Raw genomic sequence first — 24,272 nt, 5'->3', positions numbered from 1 at the left:
TTTCCTCTCGTGTCCTCTCCCTATCCACGAGACCCAGCCCTGCTCCCTCAACCTTGTTCCAGCTGTTGAATAACTTTCTTTCAGCTGTACAGCTGAACAGGTGAGAAGACAGCTGAAACGTCTCAACCCAAGCAAGGCTGCAGGACCGGATGGTGTCAGTATCAGGGTGCTCAAAGCCTGTGCCCCTCAGTTATGTGGAGTACTTTGCCATGTACTCAATCTGAGCCTGAGGCTCTGGAGGGTTCCTGTATTGTGGAAGACATCCTGCCTCGTCCCTGTGCCGAAGATGCCGCACCCCAGCGGCCACAATGACTAGAGACCGGTGGCATTGACCTCCCACATCATGAAGACCCTGGAGAGACTTGTTTTGGAGCTGCTCCAGCCTATGGTCAGGCCACACTTAGATCCCCTCCAGTTCGCCTACCAGCACTGACTAGGAGTTGAGGATGCCATTGTCTTCCTGCTGAACCGTGTCTATGCCCACCTGGACAAGCCAGCGAGCACTGTGAGGGTTATGTTTTTTGACTTCTCCAGTGCGTTCAACACCATCCGCCCTGCTCTGCTGGGGGAGAAGCTGATAGCAATGCAGGTGGATGCTTCCCTGGTATCATGGATTCTTGATTACCTGACTGGCAGACCACAGTACGTGCGCTTCCAACACTGTGTGTCCGACAGAGTGATCAGCAGCACTGGGGCTCCACACGGGACTGTCTTGTCTCCCTTTATCTTCACCATTTACACCTCGGACTTCAACTACTGCACAGAGTCTTGTCATCTTCAGAAGTTTTCGGATGACTCTGCCATAGTTGGATGCATCAGCAAGGGAGATGAGGCTGAGTACAGGGCTACGGTAGGAAACTTTGTCACATGGTGTGAACAGAATTATCTGCAGCTTAATGTGAAAAAGACTAAGGAGCTGGTGGTAGACCGGAGGAGAGCTAAGGTACCAGTGACCCCTGTTTCCATCCAGGGGGTCAGTGTGGACATGGTGGAGGATTACAAATACCTGAGGATACGAATTGACAATAAACTGGACTGGTCAAAGAACACTGAGGCTGTCTACAAGAAGGGCCAGAGCTGTCTCTATTTCCTGAGGAGACTGAGGTCCTTTAACATCTGCCGGACGATGCTGAGGATGTTCTACGAGTCTGTGGTGGCCAGTGCTATCATGTTTGCTGTTGTGTGCTGGGGCAGCAGGCTGAGGGTGGCAGACACCAACAGAATCAACAAACTCATTCGTAAGGCCAGTGATGTTGTGGGGATGGAACTAGACTCTCTCACGGTGGTGTCTGAAAAGAGGATGCTGTCTAAGTTGCATACCATCTTGGACAATGTCTCCCATCCACTACATAATGTACTGGTTGGGCACAGGAGTACATTTAGCCAGAGACTCATTCCACCGAGATGTAGCACAGAGCGTCATAGGAAGTCATTCCTGCCTGTGGCCATCAAACTTTACAACTCCTCCTTTGGAGGGTCAGACACCCTGAGCCAATAGGCTGGTCCTGGACTGATTTCATAATTTACTGGCATAATTTACGTATTACTATTTAACTATTTATGGTTCTATTACTAGTTATTATTTACGGTGTAACTGTAACGAAAACTAATTTCCCCCGGGATCAATAAAGTATGACTATGACTTTCCTTCCCCCAACTTGGAAACATTCCACCTCCCTTCAAGTATTGTCCCACCCCTTCAAATGTTCTGCCATCACTCCTCTCATTATAAACTACTGCTTCACCTGCAGCCTCCAAAATGTGTGGTGACCTCCCTCATCCATACACATTTGCCACGTGTGAATCTCTCCATCTACGGTAAGCTTCCATCTTTCCCATTTTTCTGATAAGGAGAATGTAATTATAAAGGCAAAGTGAGTGGTGTCTTTCGTTGCAAGGACACCTTCCAAAAGGGAAGACAGTCCACTAGGGCTTTGGTGAGATCAACCATGACTTACCTCAACACAGTGCTGCTAAGGTTCACTAGAAGAATTTATTGGTTGAGGCTAACCCAAGAAGGACTGAGCATATTTGAATTATGCTTTCTGGAGTTTAAAGGAATGAGAGGTGACCCTACTGAAGTTCAAGATTCTGAGGATACTTGAGGGGACAAATGCTGAGAGGATGTTCCCTCTGGCAGGGAATTCCTTGGAGTATTTTCCAATGAATGAGGGATCACTTAAGAGAAGGGGAATTTCTTCTTTGAATCTTGGGAGTTCTGTCCAAGAAGACCGTGGACATTGGATCAAGGATATGAGAGGAAGTTGGGCAGATCTTTAAACTTTAGGGAAGCCAAGGATTACGGGGATCTTGGTTTTGTGATGACAAACCAAGTTATCAGAAGATTGATGCTGATGAGAGAGATAAGGGAGACAAATGGAGAAACGTTCAAAATGTTAATGAGAGAGGAGAGAGAGATAACGAAAAGAGACACCAGTCCGAGTATTGACAGACCAGTTGCTTTGAACCTGAACTGTTTGAAGTTTGATGGACAGGCAATACCCCAGCAGGGGGATAAAAGGAACAGGTTCACTAAGGCAAGACAGACACCACGAGATCACGAGATAACGAGACCGTGGAAGAGCGGTGTGCCCCCACAAGTTGGGAGTTTGGAGGTCTGGTTGCGGGAACCGACCATAGACGCACAGGGTGAAAAGGTACGATCGGCAGGGACCTGGTGTGCGTGTCCACCCTTGCCTGGGTGCCGGGTTCACCGCGGAAGAACGGTCGTATCCGGAACGGAGGGGTCACAGTCGGTGACCACAGAAGACATCAAAAGGGTTCGCCCGAAAGCTAACTGCGAAGAACAAAGGTCTGTCTGAATCAAATTTGCATATCATCCTCTCTCTCTCCCCAATGGCACAACAGCGATTACTGCGAACTGTCCTAAGCTGAACTGAACTCTGCATCACTTGAGACTGATCATTTTACCCTAGACTGCAATAGAGCTTGGTTGATTCCTATTACCCTAGTTCTGTGTACATGTGTGTTTTATCATTGCTAATCTGTTGCATTCATATCCTTACGATTAGAGTGCTGTGTTACTTATTTCTTTAATAAAACTTTCTTAGTTCCAGTAATCCAGACTCCAACTAAGTGGTCCATTTCTGCTGGTTTGGCAACCCAGTTACGGGGTACATAACAGTCTCAACTCCATTTTGGTCAGATCAGCCATGTTCTGAATGAATGTCTGAGTAGGCTTGAGAAACTTAATAGGGTACTCTTGTACTTTAGTACAATGGATTCCAGTTAATTGGGACAAATCGAGACCAATACATTTTGGCCCAATTAAGAGCTGTCCTAATTAGCCTAAGTTTCATGGAACTAGTTAAAAAGGTACAAAAAAGACAAACAACCATTTAACTGAGCAACGAATTATGTGTTTAAATGATTTACAGAACAGATTAGAATACTACTAATGCTACTACAGTACTATAAAACTGTGTATTAGTTCCTAATAGTTATCAATGGAGGAATTCATCCAGTGTATGGGGTGTACAAGGAGTGGAGTACCTCTGGTGAAGGGGCTTGTCGTGTCCATCCCAGGGCAGCTCACTCACCTTTGGTTCCCGCTGGACACTCAGTTTTCTCCTGTGGGTTCTCAGCATGCGACAGCAGCCACGCCCTGGTACACCACTTCAACAGGCAGGCCAACCCAGGCGAGGGTCGCCAGTGGGTTTCATATCCCAGTGAAATAGGGACATGCCTATCATAGCATGTGAAGTCAGCGGTCGTGATCGACGGTGAGATCCAACGGCCAAGAAGGCAGTTTTGCATCACTTGGTGAGAGCGAAAGATATGATAAGGCACAGAAGCAGTCATGGTTATCCATTGCAACCAAAGACCCTATTTTGTGTTGACTACTCATACCACCAGACCCAGACCTCCGAGGTCGAAAGTGGAACTCTCCCAGTGCAATGGCTTTTCCACTTTAAGAACTCTCCCTCACGGGATTCACGGTTGTATTGGATATGACAGACAACCAACATGCTGCTGTGTTCTTTTGATTCACTGTAAGTGAACAAAATTAGTGCAGATAATGGACTGCTTTCATACAATGCTTTTGGTGAGTGCATCCTCCAAATCTTCATTTTCATTGTAACATTCACAATGACTGTCAACACTTTCAAATTCTTCAGAATTCCTAACTTGAAATAATGAAATTGCTGAAGTTTCACTCCCGGCCATTGCTGGCACCTCCAAGCCTGAATGCTTGAAACTGCAGTGAGCAAAACAATTTGAAGTTGTCTTACCGCTTATTTCTCACCAACTATCAGTGAGAAAAATCACTGCTTGTTGAACACAAACACAAGCAAATGATGCTATTTAAAAACCGTTCACTCTAAGTATGGTGCAATATTTAACGGCCACACAAGTTCACGTGGCTGACGCTAGTCAGGAAATGTTCAGTAGCAGTCTCCTGACCGAATTAAGTGGCATAGTGTCCCGAATAGATGAAGGGAATCCCATCAATTAGCTTTTGTTCTTTAAGAGTTGTCCCAAATAAGCAGCTGCACCGATTAACCAATGGCCCAATTAATCAGAATCTACTGTATCTATTTGCTGATCAAGAGCCAGATAGGAGATCTCATTTCACCTTTGAACTTTATTGTTACTTAACTGCAATGAGTTCACCAAACACTTTGAATACAGCTTTCTATTCCTTTTTTCCCTAATAAGCTTACCTACCTTCCCCTTGGTTGCAACATGATCTCCACCCCAGCTATTCATTGTAGTAATAGTTTCCAGATTTTAATTTATTTTTTGGGTAAAAAAAAGTTTCTCTTAATTCTGTATTGTTAGTGGTAGTCTTATATTTAATATTTAAAACTACTAATCTTCATTTCACTGTGTATTTGGGATTCAAAATCCATGGCAAAAAGCACACTGCAAATTAAAAAAATTGCAACATGCCCCTTTATAGACTAATAACTCCTGCTCTTTTCCTGACAAGTTCTATTACTTCACTTTTAATTCTTTACCTCACTTAGAGTAAAGTTCAAGTTTCTATTGAACTACAGTAATCCGCAGAATATCTTACCCATAAGTTACCATAGTTAATAAACACACAAGGTTTGCACTCATTAGCATTTTCAAAACATGCACATTTTTTGACTAATACAGATAAAAGTGAACTCAAAGAGTTCATAAAATGAATATCATTTCAGTTATAAATGCTAAGTTGGCCTATAATTTGGAAATGAAATGAAGGATAAAACAAGAACATTGAAATTCACTATCATTTGTGCAACACAGACTAAATTAACTGGGCACAGGTTGAAATGATATTTCATTTACAAGATCAGATCACTAATATTAATGAAAAAGATCAGTGTTCCCAATGGATTTTGGGACACATCACTGCATTTCCAGCTAGTCTGATAACAGACCATTCACCATTCCACCTTGGTTTCTGTTCTGCACCCAATATCCAGCCCATTATTGCCAAGGCTTCAAAGAGCGCCATAGAAGCATTTTCACCAGAAAGCCTACTCAAACCAGGGATGTCAGATCCCACAAATATTTCTGAAGGTAGTCTCTGTTGGATGATTCTTCACCAGATACCTTTGCAATTCATATGGACAACAACACAACTTCAGCAACTTCCCCATTAACTCAACCCATTAGGCAAGTGAGTTGCCCTTATCTTCTCTGCCCTTTGAAACAATTTCCATCCACAGCTACAGAGTCAGGAAAGAGTCATCCAGCCCATCATGCCCACATCGCCCAGTGAGGACCCATCTGTAATAATCACATCTTCCAGCATATGGCTCACAGCCTTTGTCCACCTGTGCTCGTCTAGGCACTCCTTAAACGCGATTCCCTGTCACCTTTTATTGATCTTACGTGGAGTGCTCTTGAAAGCCTTCAGAAATTCAATGTTGATAATATCCATGAACAGTTCCTTATCTTCCTTATTAAGCAACTTCCTCAAACAACAAAAGAAAAAGTCACCTAGACTTCATTAACTTGAACGAAGTAAAGCTACCAACTCATGTTGATTCAGTATTTAGTCACTATTTGTAATCACTAATTCCAATTACTTCCCCTTAAAAACTGTGAAACTGAAGGACCTTATCTCCTCTCTCCCCGCCTTCCATTATATGATGTGTAACTCCAGAAACAAATTGATAGAAAAACACAGGAGTCAGAATACGCGTCTCATAGTCTTCTTTCCTTTTTTTTGTGTGAAGTGCTCAGATATGATGTGGTGGCATAAATACATATGCCTTTCATGTACTTCTTACTATTAACCCATAATGAAATACGTAAACAAAGAATGCTTACCCAAAGAATATATTCACAATATTACTCAAATATTACTAAAATACTAAATACATAAAACTCCTTCCTGATTAGCTATAAACTCCAACTCAGTATAGAATACATCTCAATGCAAATATGTAACATGTTGCTCTCTAGTCATTATACATACACACATAACCATATACAGTTTACTATATAATACATCTGCCATACAGACATCCACAGCATAGTAAATTTTAAATTGTCCCATTCAGGCTGAAAGATTTAATTACCGAGAGGATTTCTTCTCCTGTGGGGTAACATCTTTCCTGACAAGGGAATCACTCTGCTTGGCGGGTGAGGCTTGTGGCTGTGAAACCACCTCAGGTTCTGGGGCCTGCTCCGTGGTGGTTGTAGGAGTTGACTCTGAGACCCTAGGAAATGGTTCTGACAGCAGTGGACCCCTTTCTTCTCTTACATTTCTCTCTGCTCTCCCCATCTGATCGATGGGTCATCTCCAGATCGCATCAGGTGCAATCTCCACCGTTGTAGGAGAGTGGTCCAGTTCTGTCCTTAATCCTTCTAAGTATCCACTTCTAGTTATCTCTGTAATCCCTCACCGGGGTGCTTGTCCAGGAATGAAACATTGAACTTCCTTGTTTGGGGAGCACTCAACTTGTCTCAGCTGCTTCTCCGCATGAATCAACTGCCAGAGCAATGCAGGCCACCCATGTGGATGGAGAGACGCTGTTCTTGGCAAATTCCCGAAATGTTGGCATCCCAAACGCTGCATGGAAAGTGGTTCAATTTGCTGACCTATCTCAGGCCACCAGACAAAGCTTCGAGCCGATGCTGTCATTTTGACCATGCCTAGATGGCCAGCATGTAGCTCCTCCAGCACTTTAGCTCTCAGCTTGGATGGCACAGCAACTCTCAATCTCCACATAAGGCAACTTCCATCGAGGGCAAGTTCATCCCGATGCTAGTAAAAATAGGGGAGCTTTAATTTATGCTGCACATTCCAGCCACCTTGGCTTGCCTTGTAAACCTGTGACAGTGTGGGGACCTTTCTGGATGCCCTGCAGATCATCTCTGCCTTAATCGATTTGCACGAGGGATATTACACCCAGAGCAGTGTCCTGTTCTGTACATTTTTCCAGTATTTCCTTTTCCAGAGGTAAACAGGACAATCCACCAGCATTTCCATGATTAGCTGCCCTCTTGAATTTGAGTTTGTAATTGTGTCCTCCAGGAAACAGAGCCCGTCTCTGTATTCGTGCTGCTGCTGTCAGTGGAACTCCCTCCTGCGCATTGAAAATGGTCACTAGTGGTTGATGGTCAGTAATGAGGGTGAACTCTCTCCCAAACAGGTACTGGTTGAAACGTTTTACACCCCAAACCAGCTTCAAGGCCTCTCAGTCAATTTGCGCATAAATTTTTCTCTGCAGTGGTAAGGGAATGTGATTTAAACGCCAATGTGATGTTCAGTTCCATCAATCAGCATATTCAACATGACTGCATCTATACCATAAGGCGATGCATCACAGGCAAGCTTCACTGGATGACGTGGATCATAATGTGTGAGTACAGTGTCTGGTGTCATTACGTATTTCTTTTGTCATTTGGAAAGCTACTTCACACTCTTTGTCCATCCCATTTTTTCCCCAATCTGTAGTAATGATTTCAAGGAGTGGAGCATAGTAGCCAGGTTTGGCAGGAACCTGTTATGGTAATTGAAAAATCCTAAAAAGGACTGCAACTGTGACATGTCCTTTGCCCTTAGGGCATCCACCACTCCTTGAATTTTCTTGGCTCACTTGAGTAATTCTTGTGCATCAATGGTGTGACCACAGTAAGTGATGCTTGGTTTAAAGAATTCACACTTGTCACATCGTGCTCTGGGGCCATAATCCTCTAATTTTTTAACAATGCCTTGAGATTTTGGAGATGTTCCATCCTTACCAGTAACAATGATGTCATCCAGGTGACATTGAGTGCCTGGGCAACCTTGCAGCACCCGGTCCATAGCTTCCTGTCTATTGCGGGTTCAGATGCTCTCCAAAAATAAGCCTATTATAGAGATAAAGCCCTTTGTGAGTGTTGGACTTTCTTTCCATCTCCATCTGTTGGTAGGCCTCATTTCTACTTTGCAGAAATGTTTTCCTCCCGAAGGGTTTGCAAAAATATTCTCTATCCTGGGCAAAGGGTATAGATCTACTTTTATTACTGGGTTGGTGATGACCTTAAAATCACTACGGATCCTGGCAGACACATTCTTCTTTGCTACTGGGACTACTGGTGTTGCCCATGGGCTCCACACAACCTTGGAAAGAATTCCTTTAGCCTCCATGCAGTCTAGCTCACTGGCGGCTTTATCATGGATGGTATAAGATGGGCTTTGTAAAACTTAGGTGTGGTATTTTCATTTAACACTACTTCTCTTTTGATCCATTCAATTTTCCAATGCCATCCTTCAACACTGATGTGGCATCATTCAATACATTTCTTAAATCACTTTCAGTTGACTCTGTTGCAGGGAATGTGGCATGCAAATTGTGGATGGTTCTCCAATCAAGTTGTATTTGTCTCAGCTAATCGCATCCCACAATGCTGGGTCTCCTGTTTTTACCACATAAAAGCCTAATGTGGCTTGTCGGTTGTTGCATTTCACTGTTACAAAGGTCATTCCCACAGGAGTTATGTCTTCTCCAGTATAAGTTCTTAGTTGGCTACCTGCAACGTTCAGTTCAATATCTTAGAATTAGTTCAAACTCATTTTGTGGAATGACTGAGACAAATGAGCCAGTGTCCAATTCCTTTTTAATTAATTTGCCATTCACTTCTGGTGTAAACCATATTGCATTTTTCTTCTTAGTTTTCATATTGTAAATCTTCAGGCTACTCAGTCCTATGTCACTCTCACCATTACCAGATTTTTCATCAACAACATGCAGGTTAGTGTTATTTTTCAAATGGCAACTTGGCTTTTTAGCTTTTGTGCTTACATATGCTTTTTACTTATTTTTGTCTGCCTGACAGGCTCATTGTATGTGTCCTACATTGTTACATTTTCTGCAAGTTTGACCTTTAAACCTGCATTGGTTTGGTATATATGTGAACCCCTACCGTGATGGTATACAATTTGTTCGGCCAGGCATATTTCTCTTTAGATGTTGCAATTTTGTTTACACTCACTTGCATTCCTAACTGCAACTCAATTACATCTGGCTGCTGTTTCCATTGATTCCAGCAATTTCAACTGCTCTTTTAAATGTGTATTGTGCTTCAGTTAGGAGCTATTTTTGAATGCTTTCTGGTAAGATTCCACAAACTAAATGATTTTTTCAGTTCATCATTAAGCCTATCATGGAACAGACAATGCTCAGACAATTTCTTCAATGCAGCCATGTAAGCTGAAATGGGCTCCTGTTCCTTTTGATTCCACTTAGGAAACCTAAAGCATTCTGCAATCAACTAAATGCTCCTGCATTACGTTCACAATATCAGCAAAGCTCATTTCGGCTGGTATGGTTGGAGCAATTAAACTCCTGAGCAAACTGTATGCTTTTCCATCCATAGCACTCAGCAACACTGGCACTGGCTTTTCATTAGCTATTTCATTTAATCTAAAATACTGCTCAATTTATTCCATATACATCATCCAGTTATCTGTTGTACAATCCAATGCGTCTATCTTTCCAATGTAGCCATTCATTTCTGCTTTTTAAGAATGTAATATTATTATTACTGGGTACTCACTATTTATGAATCCATAGCCGGAATCATTTCTTGTTAATTTCATTCATGTTCTGCTTTTTTTTAAAACTCAAATGTCTCTCTGCCATTCCAAAGAAAAAATGTGCAGCACTTCAACAGGTAGGTCATCATCGTAGGTTCATTTTAAAACTTCCTCATTGCAACTGACATGTTGTGAACTCCCATAAACTAATCAAAAGGTAAACACAGGAGTCAATTATGGAGGAACATTGGAATTGATCCTGCAATTAAAGAGTCACTTTTGTGTCATACAAGCAAGTATTTTTTGAAAATCATGACTAAATCATTTGTAATGCCTCACCTATTTATATAGTGCTGTCGGCTGGAAGCCAAAAATCGCAAATAGTCATAGTCATACTTTATTAATTCCAGGGGAAATTGATTTTCATTACAGTTGCACCATAAATAATAAATAATAAATAATAATAGAACCGTAAATAGTTAAATAGTAATATGTAAATTATGCCAGTAAATTATGAAATAAGTCCAGGACCAGCCTATTGACTCAGGATATCTGACCCTCCAAGGGAGGAGTTGTAAAGTTTGACGGCCACAGGCAGGAATGACTTCCTATGACGCTCAGTGCTGCATCTCGGTGGAATGAGTCTCTGGCTGAATGTACTCCTGTGCCCACCCAGTACATTATGTAGTGGATGGGAGACATTGTCCAAGATGGCATGCAACTTAGACAGCATCCTCTTTTCAGACACCACCATGAGAGAGTCTAGTTCCATCCCCACAACATCACTGGCCTTATGAATGAGTTTGTTGATTCTGTTGGTGTCTGCCACCCTCAGCCTGCTGCCCCAGCACACAACAGCAAACATGATAGCACTGGCCACCACAGACTCATAGAACATCCTCAGCATCGTGTGGCAGATGTTAAGGTACCTCAGTCTCCTCAGGAAATAGAGAAGGCTCTGGCCCTTCTTGTAGGCAGCCTCAGTGTTCTTTGACCAGTCCAGTTTATTGTCAATTCGTATCCCCAGGTATTTGTAATCCTCCACCATGTCCACACTGACCCCCTGGATGGAAACAGGGGTCACCGGTACCTTAGCTCTCCTCAGGTCTACCATCAGCTCCTTAGTCTTTTTCACATTAAGCTGCAGATAATTCTGTTCACACCATATGACAACGTTTCCTACCGTAGCCCTGTACTCAGCCTCTGAGTACACCTAAGTACTCTAAATACACCTATCTTTCAGAAGCCTCTTATCTTCACAATATCATTAGTCAAATAAAAACTTGTTTAGAATCCAATAGTTCTTTCCTCTTGACTTAATTCTTTTTTTTTGTCTATCACTAGCATTTAGCATCTATTTATAGTGGAAACAGACAAAACACTCAGTCAAATGTTCCCATGCCTTTCATCCCTTCCTATCATGAAGAAGGCATGTTAGTGGTTATACTTCATGAGGAGCTTGAGGAGATTTGATATGTCACCAAAGATTTTAGCAAATTCCTACAAATGCATGGTGGAGAGCATTCTGTAATCGCTCACTATTTAAAATAATATACCTATATATTTTTTCTTGCCAAAATGGACAATCTTACATTTCCCTGGTTTCCAGATCTTTGCTCCCTCCTGAAATCCTTTTGTAGCCTCCCCGGCAGTCTAGGTGTCTCACCTCCCTGCCTCTTTCTGCAGCAGCAGCAGCAACCATGAACACCAGAGATTCTGCAGATGCTGGAAATCTCAAACAACACACTCAGAATGCTGGAGGAACTCAGCAAGTCAGGCAGCATCTATGGAGAAGAATAACCAGTTGATGTTTTGGGCCAAGGCCCTTCATCAGTGCTGGAATGGAAAAGGACAGAAGCCAGAATTTAAAAAAAAGAGGGGGAGGACCTTTCTTACAGGTGATATCTCAGACCAGGTGAGGAGTCGGGTGGGTGGGCAGGAGAGGAGGGATGAAGTAAGAAGGAAGGGGATATGTGGAAGAGGTAAAAGGCTGAAGAAGAAGGAATCTATTAAGTGAGGATAGTGGACCGTGGAAGAAAAGAACGAAGAAGCAGAAACAGAGGGGTTGAGGTGCGGATGAGGAGAAGGGAAGGGATAAGAGGGCAACCAGAATAGGGATTGGAAAAAGAAAGAAGGGGGAGGGGTGGTGGGGAGAAATTACCAGAAGTAAGATAAATTGATGTTTATGCCATAAGATTGGCGGCTATCATATGTAGCAAATGTTCCAAATGTAGCAACCATTCTTTTGGTACTTTCACTCAGGTACATTGTAGAAATTGCATAAAGCTAAGGCTATGTTATATCATGCCAAGTAGAAAATGTCTCATTTCTAGCTAGCAACCAAACTTCTATTCACACCAAAACATACCTTCCACACCACAATTTTTTTGATTTTCCGCCATGACTATTGATGTTGCACTTTCTTAGCTGCGGAAATCCAAGTATATAATGTATCACACAGAAAATGCAGGAGGATCTCAGCAGGTCAAGGTACTCGCTGTGAAAATTAATAAACAGTCGTTTCAGACCACGACCCTCTTCAGGACTGAGAAAGAAGGGGGAAGGTACCAGAATAAAAAGGCGGGGGGGAGGGGGAGGAAGAGCAGCTAGAAGGTAAATGGGAAAGGTTGGAGAAGGAGAAATCTGATAGGAGAGTGGACCATAGGAGAAAGGGAAGAAGGAGGGGCACCAGGGGGAGCTGATAGGGGGGGCAGATGAGGAGAATAGGTAAAGGCCTGAGTGGGGAATAGAAGGAGAGGGGAGGACGAGAGAAAAATTGCCAGAAGGAGAAATTGACGCTCATGCCATCAGCTTGGCGGTTACCTAGATGGAATATGGGGTGTTGCTCCTCCTGAATGTAGCTTCATCATGGCAAAAGAGGAGGCCATGGACCGACGGGAATGGAGATAGGAATTAAAACGGTCGGCCACCAGGTGATTCCGGTGTATAATGCATTCACTCTGTCCTCTTCACCCACACCCCATGTTACTTTTTCAATGAACTCCAAAAGAAAACTTGTCAAACATTGGGGCTGTGCTATTACAGCTCCAGCGATCTTGGTTCAATTGCCACTGCTATGGGGAGTTTGTACGTTCTCCCTGCCACCATAAGGGTTTCTTCCTTCATCTTCCCACACTCCAAAGAAATAGAGGTTAGTAGGTCAATTGGTCACAGTGTCACGGGCTTATTACTGTGCTGATTCTCTAAATAAAAAGTAAAATTAAAATAATTTCCTTTTCATAAACCCATATTCACTTTGCATGATTCCCTAAATGCCCTGCTATAATATATTTAATAATAGCTTCCAGCATTTTCCCTCTGACATACTCTCTCTGGCAGGCAGCATGCCAGAATCCATGAGGAAGTGCATATTATTCCTATCTTTAAGCAGGAGGAGGAAAGAGGACAAAACATTATTTGGCAAGTCATGCCACTGCTTATTGTAGGTTACAAAATGCTGTCCAAGGCCAATTGTCTGTTGTTGAGCTAGTTATTCTCTTGGACCAGACTAGCAGAAAAATCTCTGATACTACCCAGGGATACATTTATTTATGAGTGAGGCAGAAGGGTGGACAGTCAACCAATCAGCTTGGAACAGGAAAAAGCTTTTGAAGAATATTGCTTATGGTACTTGCTGACCAAGGAGGAGTTGGGGATGGAGGGAATGGACACAGAATGCAATCGCTCTATAATGCCATCCATACATAGTGCAGTCAAAATTAGAAGGTGGGAAGTAGAAACCTTCCCAATTAAATGAGGAACCAGAAAAAAGCTATCTTCTCGTTACTGAATGTATTTGTTAGATTCAGCAAAATATCAGGAAGGACACTGATCAGAGGAAGAGTGAAGATCCCAGGCAGCAGAAGGACTGAGTGAAAGTGTCACTGACTTCTCAGAATAACCTGTTGTAACCAGACTGAACTGGCCTTGAAATCACAGCAGAAACAAAGCCGTGATCCTCTGCTCCCCTCACTGTCAGCCACTCATTGCTGCCGAGAATTTAATCACAATATCCAGGGCACACAGCAAAAACTGGGTAGAGACAGGGGTGCGATGCTAGCTGGAGCGCACCAGAGCGCATCCGGCACATCTTTAAGAAAAAAGCTGAAATAAACAAGCTAATTAATTAGGTGCCGCCCAGGGTGATTTGAGTATCTCAGAAACTGCTGATCTCCTAGGATTTTTACGCAAAACAGATCTCTGGAGTTTACAAAGAATGGTGCCAAAAACAAAAAAAATCCAGTGAGTGGATTTAACAAGATATTTTCACTCACAGGACAGCCACTCACTGGATGTTTTTTTTTGTTTTTGGCACCATTCTTTGTAAACTGCAGAATCTGTTGTGCGTAAAAATCCCAGGAGATCAGCAGTTTCTGAGATATTCAAATCACCCTGAGCGGCACCTAATTAATTCGCTTGTTTATTTCGGTTTTTTTCTTAAAGATGTGCCAGACGCACTCTGGTGTGCTCTGGCTAGCACTGCACCACTGGGTGGGAAGTATAGACAAGGTGAAGCTCAAACTGGGATTGCAGGAATAACACTCCCACCCAATTGCAGCAAAGAACCTGGCCATTGGTGTAAGACATTCTCAGTATCACTGTACATAGTACAAGCATAGCCCATGCCAAACCCTGCACTGCTGCAGTCATTTAGGTTGTTTTCCATCTCATTTGGAGATCAAAGATTGATTGCATCAATGGAGACATGACGTAGCGAAAGGGGAAATAATTTGCCCAGTATAGCCTCTCAACTTGATGCGTTTCCATATTCTATCACATCATGTATTTGGAATAGGTACACAGCTGAAAGAAGACGGCTGAGCGAAAAGCTATCGTTATTTATGCTCTCTGATATGTTTAATTGTCCTGTTACGACCATTTGTACAAATCCGAGACTAGTTTTTCATAAGGTCACCGAATTATACATGGTGGAATTCCCATGGCCCGGCTGATCCGTGTCCACTAAGGCACCTACCTAATCTAGTTTCATCTGCCTGACTGAAGATCCAAATAAACACAGGAGATGCTGGAACTCCAGATAAAGGTATTGGCACAAAAAGTTGACTGTTTATTCCTCTCCATAGATGCTGCCTAACGAGCGGAGTCCTCCGACATTTTGTGTTGGTTGCTCTGGACTTCCAGCATCTGCGGAATCTCTTGTTTACCCATATGCTTGGTTGGCCATTCACCCTCTAAACCGCTCCCTTCCATCTACGTGTCCAAATATCTTTTAAACGTTGTAATTGTACCAGCCTCCATCACTTGTTTCATATACCCACCGCCCTCTCTGGGAAAAACATGGCTCTCAGGGCACCTTGAAACCTTTCCCATCCCACCTTAAACCGGCTTTTAGACATGGAAAGATGGCTGTGACCATTTACCCTGTATCTCCCTCTTCATTTTATAAACTTCGAAGGTCACCCTCAGCTTCTCGCCCTCCGGCCTACCCAGTCTCTCCCAATAACTCTACGATGTAGTCGGGACTGGAGGGCTTGTGGATCTTTTCCACATCCTCTCTAATCACATTCTTTCTATTGCCCGGTGACCAGAACAGAACACAGTACTCCCAAGTGCACTTTCGCCAACATCGTTTACAGCTGTAACAGGACTTACAATTCTCCAGACTATCAACAAATACTTTGCTTGTTGTTAACTTATATTTGGAAACAGGCTGTAAACGAGCCGTCTGAAGTACAGAGTTTTACAAACTGGATGTTCTCCAGCTCTTTTACAAAGTCTTTTATTATTTTGGTTTTATTATCTCCTGCCAATGTGCAACAGGGATAATGAAAATGTCAGACAATAAAATTAACCTTGGCTATGAATTAACCAGCATCCTTAGACGAGAATTTACTGTTACAGCGGTAAAGCAAGGTAAGAGAGGAACTTACTAATTCCACTATCATCAATATCCCCAAGAAGGATTTGAGGAAATATGTGTCGATTCCGACTGGACAAAGCCTGGTTCCGTGTGCGGTGCTGCCAGTCCCCGCACCAGTCTGCGTGGTCACTTTATCAGGAAAATTCGCCATAGCGCGGCGCGAACTCGCTGACTGCACACCTTCGCTTTACAAGGGTTCAACACGAAATCGGAGCGGCCTTGCAGTGGGACCTCATTCTGGCGGGCTCGTCCAGAGAAAGAAGTCTCCGTGGTCTGTCACCAACTCGCCCAGTAACTGAAGGCTGGTGGCTGAGTTAAACATTAACACACACTGGAAGGCTGAACAATGTATATTTACTTCCTGTTGTTTTTTTTAAAAACATGATCTTACCGTCCAATCATTACTCTGCTCCTGTGCATATAATTAGCGCCGATTATGTGCCATCTGTGTCCCTGCTCAGCCGCACCTCAGGCTTATTAAATGAGCACAAGGAAATCGGAACTCTGCAGATGCTGGAAATTCAAGCAACACGCACAAACCGCTGGTGGAACGCAGCAGGCCAGGCAGCATCGGACTGTACCTCTCCCTATAGATGCTGCCTGGCCTGCTGCGTTCCACCAGCGTTTTGTGTGTGTTGTTTATTAAATGAGCTTTGGGTTGACGTCTGGTCCTGAAGCTCTACACACTGGTTCCACTTTTCTTATAGCACCATCATTCCGAGGCCACTGGTGAATAAACGTATCTTGAAGCTGGTCGTTCCCAATAGAGTTCTGGGATCGTTATCCTTGCAACCAACGCGAACTGGTACAAGCAGAGAAAATGTTTTTTAAAAGCTAATATTCAGGACAGTGATTAAATTGAAAATTGTAGTTTCCCCCATCATAGATGTAAATATTTCTGGAAAAGGTGTTGTCAAATGTAACTCCAAAATATTATGCCTTAGTACATTCTAATGCCTAGAATGTCATTACACCAGAATTGTTTGTCTATTGGTTGAATCAACTGTTAGAAACAAGTTAAAGTGCTGACTGAACCTTATCTATGACCCTGTTTATCTGAACATTTTCATGATACAGTAACAACCGACACACTAAGTCTTCTAATATTGTGATAATTTCTTTTGCCAAATTCATAGTTGATTTATACGGGAAAAGAACTGTAAACTTTGCTTGGGGGGGGGGGGAGAAGGTCCGTTTCACTTCGCAGAAAATATGTTCACTATTTTAGACAGAAAGTCTCTTGAAGTTCTACATCTCCAAGTAATATAAGACGCAGGTGGTGACAATTAAAGCACAAATGGGTAGTGTTATAATCATGCGGGTCCATAGCACCATGATACAGCGTAACAAAAACAGTTAGCTAAATAATAACGGCGGAGCTGATGGAGGCTTGCAGTTTTTCTGTAGGCGGTTACACTTGAATTTCCTTTAAATCAAACAATTTACGAGAATAATTTCAACTCAGTTACTTTTACACGGTGGGGAGCAAATTCAATTCAAACCATTGTGATATGCTTTCTTCATGTTTTCTGATCACTATTGCATGTCTCAATCCGGGCATTCAGGCCAATGCAAAGCCAGTGTCATTTCCAATCAAAGATCAAAGCAAATTTATTATCAAAGTACTTATGCTACCCTGAGATTGATTTTCTTGCGGGCAATCACAGGAATTAGAAACACAACTGAATTAATGAAAACCCGCACTAGACAGAGATGGACAAACAACCAATGTGCAAAAAACAACAAACCGCACAAATGCAAAAATAAAATAGTAATAACAATAAACAAATAAGCGATAAGTTTAAAGAACGGATTTGTAGAATCCTCAGAAGGTGAGTCCATAAATTGTGGAATCAGTTCGGTGTTGGGGTGATTAAATTATCCCCTCTGGTTCCAGAACCTGACGGTTGGGGAGTAATAGACTGGTGGTGTGGGATTTGAGGTGCATGTACCTCCTTCCTGACGGCCGCAGTGAGAAAACAGCGTGGCCTGGATAGCGGGGCTCCACGGTGTTGGAGGCTGTTTTCCTGCGACAGCACTCTGCTGTTGTTTTTTTATATATATAATGCAAAAGTTCATATTACGGTAAATACAAAGAAATTCTACGGACGCTGGAAATCTAGAGCAACATACACAAAAGATTCTGGAGGAACTCAGCAGATCAGGCAGTATGGAGGACTAACATTCGATGTTTTGGACCAAGACCCTTGCAATTCAGATTCCCTGAGTAACATTTCTTCCAAATACTGCTCACTTGTGCTTCAGTAATATTCTTGGATTTACTGCTGAAGTAATTAAAACGGTCGTCGATTTCGCCTCCGAATTGGCTGGTACTCAAGTGGTGTACACAATTGACACAGCTGCCCAGGTGCAGACTCGCTGTCTGCTGCAAATCACTATCACATACACACAGCTCATCAAGGAAAAAACAAACATTCATAGACTTTACTGGAGCCTCCATTGCTTTCTGGAATATGCTGGTTATCCATCTGCTGATTTCCAGATCACGCAAGAGTGGCCCGTTTTCCCATCAGATCTCAGGATGCCAAGTTCCTTTGCCGGCTTCGGTGTTAATTTGTCGAAAGGAGCGTTCTTGCAAGATGTAAAAAGAAGAGCAGTGAGCTGGTTCACGGAGGCCCGGCTGGCTGCTCACCCCTCTGATGTTCAATGCGAGCTAAAACAAAATAGACATTCACATCGGTCACCTGTCTGAGACACACCCGGGGTTGAAGCTAAATTTGCTTTTACGTTTCTGTGTGTTCAGGGATGACTAAGACATCCATTGTGGAGATTCATAGACTTTGTCCCGGGGACAGATGGAGTTTGACAGGGTGGGGAAGTAAACTGGGATCTGACTGCTGCTGCTGCTGTCGACCTCCATGTTCGATAGACTCAAAGCGCTCGGTACTTTCCTGGACTATTTTCTGCCACTTCAAGCACATTTGGGCAAGGAATTCCCACAGGCGAGTGAGGAGATTACACTTTATTTTTCAGGTTTAGATAATATCCTGAAAATAAAGGAAGTTAAATTAAAAAGGAATATATTTTTTAAAAGTAGAGGAAGTATCAAACATTGACATAAAGAGCAAAAGGTAGCTTGAATGTGCAGGTTTTAATATATTGCAGCTATTTTTCCTTACTAGTAATAAGACCATTAGATAAAGGAGCAGAATTAGGCCATTTGGCCCATCGAATCTGCTCCACTATATCATCATGGCTGATCCAATTTTCCCCTCAGCCTCAATCTCCTGCTTTCTCTTCATATCCCTTCATGCCCAGACCAATCAAAAATCTATCAACATATGCCTTAAATATACATACAGACTTGGCCTCCACAGTTGCCTGTGGCAAAGAATTCCACAGATTCACCACTCTCTAGCTAGAGGAATTCCTCCCCATCTCTGTTCTAAAAGGATGCTCCGCTATTCTGAGGCTATGTCCTCTGGTCTTAGACACTCCACATCCACTCTATCAAGGCCTTTCACCATTCAATAAGTTTCAATTAGGTCACCCCTCATTCTTCTGAATTCTAGTGAATACAGGCCCAGAGCCATCAAACACCCTTTATATAATAAGCCATTCAATCCTGGAATCATTTTCGTGAACCTTCTTTGAACCCTCTCCAGTTTCAGCACATCCTTTCTAAGGTAAGGGGCCCAAATGTGCTCACAATACTCCATGTGAGGCTTCACAAATGGTTTATAAAGTCTCAAACGGTTTATATAAGTTTAGAAAGCACATTCTTGCTTTCACATTCTAGTCCTCTTGAAATGAATGCTAACATCACATTTACCTTCCTCACCACAAACTCAACCTGCAAATTAACCTTTAGGGAATCCTGCACAAGCATTCCCAACTCCCTTTGTGCTATAGTTTTTTTTTGTATTTTCTCTGCATTTTGAAAATAATCAGCCCTTTCATTTCTTCAACTGAAGTGCATGACCATAATCTTCCTGATATTGTATTCCATCTACCATTTCTTTCCTCATTCTCCTAATCTGTCTGTCCTTCTGTAGACTACTTCCTCAAAATTACCTGCCCCTCCACCTATCTTTACGAACTTTGTTACAAAGCCATCAATTTCATTATCCAAATCATTGACATATACAAAGAATCAGTCCCAACAGAGACCCCTGTGGAACACCACTAATTACCGGCAAGCAGAAAAGGCTTCCTTTATTCCCACTCTTTGCCTTCTGCCAATCAGTCAGTGCTTTATTCATGCTAGAATCTTTCTTGTAATACCAAAGCTTTCTTCTTAAGCAGCCTCATGTGTGGCACCTTATCAAAGGCCTTCAGAAAATCCACGTACACAACATCAACTGATTCTCGTTTGTCTATCTGGCTTGTGATTTCTTCAAAGAATCCCTACAGATTTATCAAGCAAGATTTTCTCTTGAGGAAACCATGTTGACTATGGCCCATTTTATCATGTATCTCCAATACCCTGAGACCTCATCCTTAATAATTGACTCCAACATCTTCCCAACCGCTAAAGTCAGACTAAGTGGCCTACATTTTCTTTTCTTCTGCCTCTCTCCCTTCTTGAAGAGTGGAGTGACATTTACAATTTTCCAGTCTTCCATTTCAGAATCTAGCGATTCTTGAAAGATCATTGCTGATCCACGATCTCTTCAGCCAGCTCTTTCAGAACCCTGGGGTGTACACCATCTGACCCAGGTACTTTCAGACCTTTCAGTTTCCCCAAGAACCTTCTCTCTAGTTATGGTAACTTCACACACTTCATGACCCCTGACACCTGGAACTTCCATCATACTGCTAGTGTCTTCCACATGAAGACTGACACAAAATATTTATTCAATTCATCCACCATTTCACTATCCCCCATTACTACCTCTCCAGAATTGTTTTCCAGTGGTCCAGTATCCACTCCCACCATTCTTTTACGTTTTATGTACCTGACAAAACTTTTGGTATCCTCTTTAATATTATTGGCTAACTTACTTTCATATTCCATCTTTCCTTCTTAATGACTTCCTTAGTTGCCTTAGTTCCTTTATTTATAGAAGTTTCCCAATCCTCTAACTTCTCACTCATTTTTGCTCTATTATATGCCTTCTCTTTGGCTTTTACGTTGGCTTTGATTTCTCTTGTTAGCCACGGTTGTGTCATCTTTCCTTTAGTATACGTCCCCTTTGGGATGTGCCTTCCGAACTACTTCCAGAAATTCCAGCCATCAGTGCTCTGCCATCATCCCTGCCGGTGTTCTTTTCCAATCAATTCTGGCCAACTCCTCTCTCATGCTTCTGTAATTCCCTTTACTTCACTATAATACTGATACATCTGACTTTAGCTTTGCCTTCTCAAATTTCAGGGTGAATTTGATTACATTATGATTAGTTTTTCGGAAGGGTTCTTTTACCTTAAGCTCGCTGATCAATTCTGGTTCATTGCACAAAACCCAGTCCAGAATAGCTGATTCCTTGGTGGGCTCAACCACAAGCTATTCTAAAAAGCTATCTCATAGGCACTCTAGAAATTTCTCCACCTGGAATCCACCACCAACCTCATTTTCCCAATCTACCTGCATATTGAAGTCCCCATTGACTATTCCCACTGTTTGGGTGTCTGTATACAACTTCCATCAGAGTCTTTTTACCCTTGCAGTTCTTTGTTCTATCCACAATGATTCAACACCTTCTGACCCTATATCACCTCTAATGTTTTGATTTCATTTTTAACCAGAGCAACAGCACCCTCACAGCCTTCCTGCCTCTTTTCAATACAAGGTGTATCCTTGGACATTAAGCTCTCACCTATAATCTTCTCTCAGCCATGATTCAGTGATGCCTACATCATATCTTCCAATCTGCAACTCTGCTTCAGGTTTGTCTACCTTATTCCATACACTACACACATTCAAATATAACAGCTTCAGTCCTGCATTCACCCTTTTCAATTTTGTCCACCTTTTACGTTGCAGCTCATCCTGTTGACTGCAATTTTGCCCTATCAACAGCCTCTCTTTACTACACATTGCCTCTGTTTGTAAACCACTACCTCATCTTCAGCACTATTATTGGCCTTTCTTACAATACTCCTTGCATTGAAATGTATGCAGCTCAGGACACTAGTCACACCTGCTCAACAATTTGATTTCTAACTTTTTCTTTGGTCTTACCTACATCTGCCTCCACATCCTCTCCACTAAGGCACTCTGGTTCCTATCACCCTGCAACCCATCATGCAGCATTAACAAACCTTCCTGCTAGGATTAGTCCCCTCCAGTTCAGGTGCAAACTGTCCCTTACGAACAGGTCCCACCTTCCCTGGAAGAGAGCCCAATGATACAAAAATCTTATGCCCTCTCTCCTGCACTAACCCCTTAGCCATATTTTAAATGGTATGATCTCTCTAGTTCTAGCCTCACTAGCATGTGGCATGGGTAGCAATCCTGAGATCACAATCCTGGAGGTTCTGCCCTATAACTTAGCACCTAACTCCATGAACTCCCTATGCAGAAACTCATCACTCGTCCTACCCATGTCATTGGTACCTACATGGACGAAGACTTCTGGCTATTCACCCTCCCACATAAGAATGCTGAGTACTTGAGCCAAGATATCCCAGACTCTGGCACCCGGAGGCAACATACCATCCAGGAATCTTGTTCTTATCCACAGAAGCTCCTGTCCATTCCCCTGGCTAATGAATCCCCTATCACCGCAGTGTGCCTCTTCTCCCCCTTCCCTTCTGAGTCATAGAGGCATTCTCAGGGCATTGTGTCTTTCCTGTTAGGTCATTCCCACCCCACCCTGCCACCAACAGTATCCAAATCTTTTGTTGAGGGGGTTGGCCACACAGAGGTACTCTGCACTGGCTCCTTAACCCCTTTCCCCTTCCTGCAACCAATTTCCTGTGTCTTGCACCTTGGATGTAACTACCTCTCGATATGTCCTATCACCCCCTCAGCCTCCCAAATGATCCAGAGTTCATCCAGTTCCAGCTCCAGCTCCTTAACGTGGATTTTTAGAAGCTGCAGCTCAATGTACTTCTCAGTTGTAGTTGTCAGGGACACTGAAGGTCTCCCTGTTTTCCCATATCCCACAGGAGCAGCATTCAACAAACCTGCCTGGCATCTCTACTGTCTTAGCTGTACAGATATAAAGAAGGAAAGGAGGAAAAAAAAATTAACTTTGAGCTTCTCTTTTCGATTTCTCTGACTGAAACTTGGCTTCACGGAAACCTCGAAGAGCTAATGCCTCAAGATCACCACTCTGATCTGTTCACTATGATGACTGCCATTGTGAAGATGGCTGCTGCACTTGCCCTTGTCCCCCTTTAATTTGCTCTTGCTAATCTATCCCAAACACTGATTGGTCACTAGTGAAAGCTCTTTCTCGCTGTTATGATCCGCTGCTGCCTTTTGTACTCGGGTGGCGGACCTGATTATAAAGTCCCCTCCTCTCAAAACTTCCCATGTCTGGATTGTCTGCTGGTCAAAGCTCTTTTATTAATATTACAGATGCATTTTCTGTTTTTACAATTTCCAAACATCTGGAGCATTGCTTTTTTTTTGAAATTTGTTAATTATGTGTTTTTTAAATTGAAGTTAAAATAATAAAATTGATTTGTCTTGTAAATGGTAAATTCAGATGTCCTTTTGGTACCTGAACATGACTTTTGTAACAGGAGTTCTAAGGAGCTGGCTAAATTTGGAAAAGGTTTTGAATGTATAAAGTGGTAAAAGAGAATTTAAAAAAAAATTCTAGGCTAAGTGGAAGAATTTCAGGATAGTACCACTTTTGATAGATACAAGACCAACAGGTGCTTCTGAGAGCCAGATTCAGATTTAAACATGACCTGTAAAATTGTGTGGATGTTCCATCAGCACATTTGAATTGGAGGAAGAAAAATACCCATCACAAGTACAAGACATTCCCATGTCATCGCGTATTCCCTTTTGTAACTGTGTTCTGATATTCACACAAAGTGAAATTGGGAGGAGGTCTATACATTTTGAGAGCTCCTTGCTGCAAGGAATCTACATCCTGGAATAAAAACATTTTCCATTAGACACATAGTCCACTGAAACCAGATTTTCCATAATTTCCATTCAGTAATTATACTCACTCTGCTCCTTCGCTATTGGTAATTTCATTTTGGCCAGCGCTCCTAATTTTCTAACTTCCACTCATCCTATTTTATTCCAGACTCTTACATGAACAGGTGATTGGAGTGGTTGCTAGTATGATAAGTCTGCAATGTTTTAATACTCTAAAATATTGCCTTTGCAAATTATTGTACAAATCATTTACATAATCTTAAACACCTCAGTAAAGATCATCAAAGTTGCTGGTGAATGCAGCAGGTGAATACAGTTGATGTTTCAGGCCGAAACCCTTTGTCAGGACCCTGAGTCCTGATGAAGGGTCTCGGCCTGAA

General features: G+C 42.5%; 1 protein-coding gene across 1 annotated transcript in view; it reads right to left on the bottom strand.

Annotated features, from left to right (window-relative positions):
* LOC134356458 (plasmolipin-like) overlaps positions 1–16,203 on the bottom strand; it is a 49,505-nt gene extending 33,302 nt beyond the window's left edge. Inside the window, exon 1 of the mRNA XM_063067411.1 lies at positions 15,877–16,203. Coding sequence (XP_062923481.1) covers positions 15,877–16,017 — 141 coding nt within the window. The 5' untranslated portion in view covers positions 16,018–16,203. The remainder of the gene's footprint in view (positions 1–15,876) is intronic.
* Positions 16,204–24,272: the final 8,069 nt, after the last annotated feature.

This window comes from Mobula hypostoma, chromosome 14, assembly GCF_963921235.1.
Source record: "Mobula hypostoma chromosome 14, sMobHyp1.1, whole genome shotgun sequence".
NCBI classification, from domain to species: domain Eukaryota; kingdom Metazoa; phylum Chordata; class Chondrichthyes; order Myliobatiformes; family Myliobatidae; genus Mobula; species Mobula hypostoma.
This window is presented reverse-complemented; position numbering and strand designations above follow the sequence as displayed.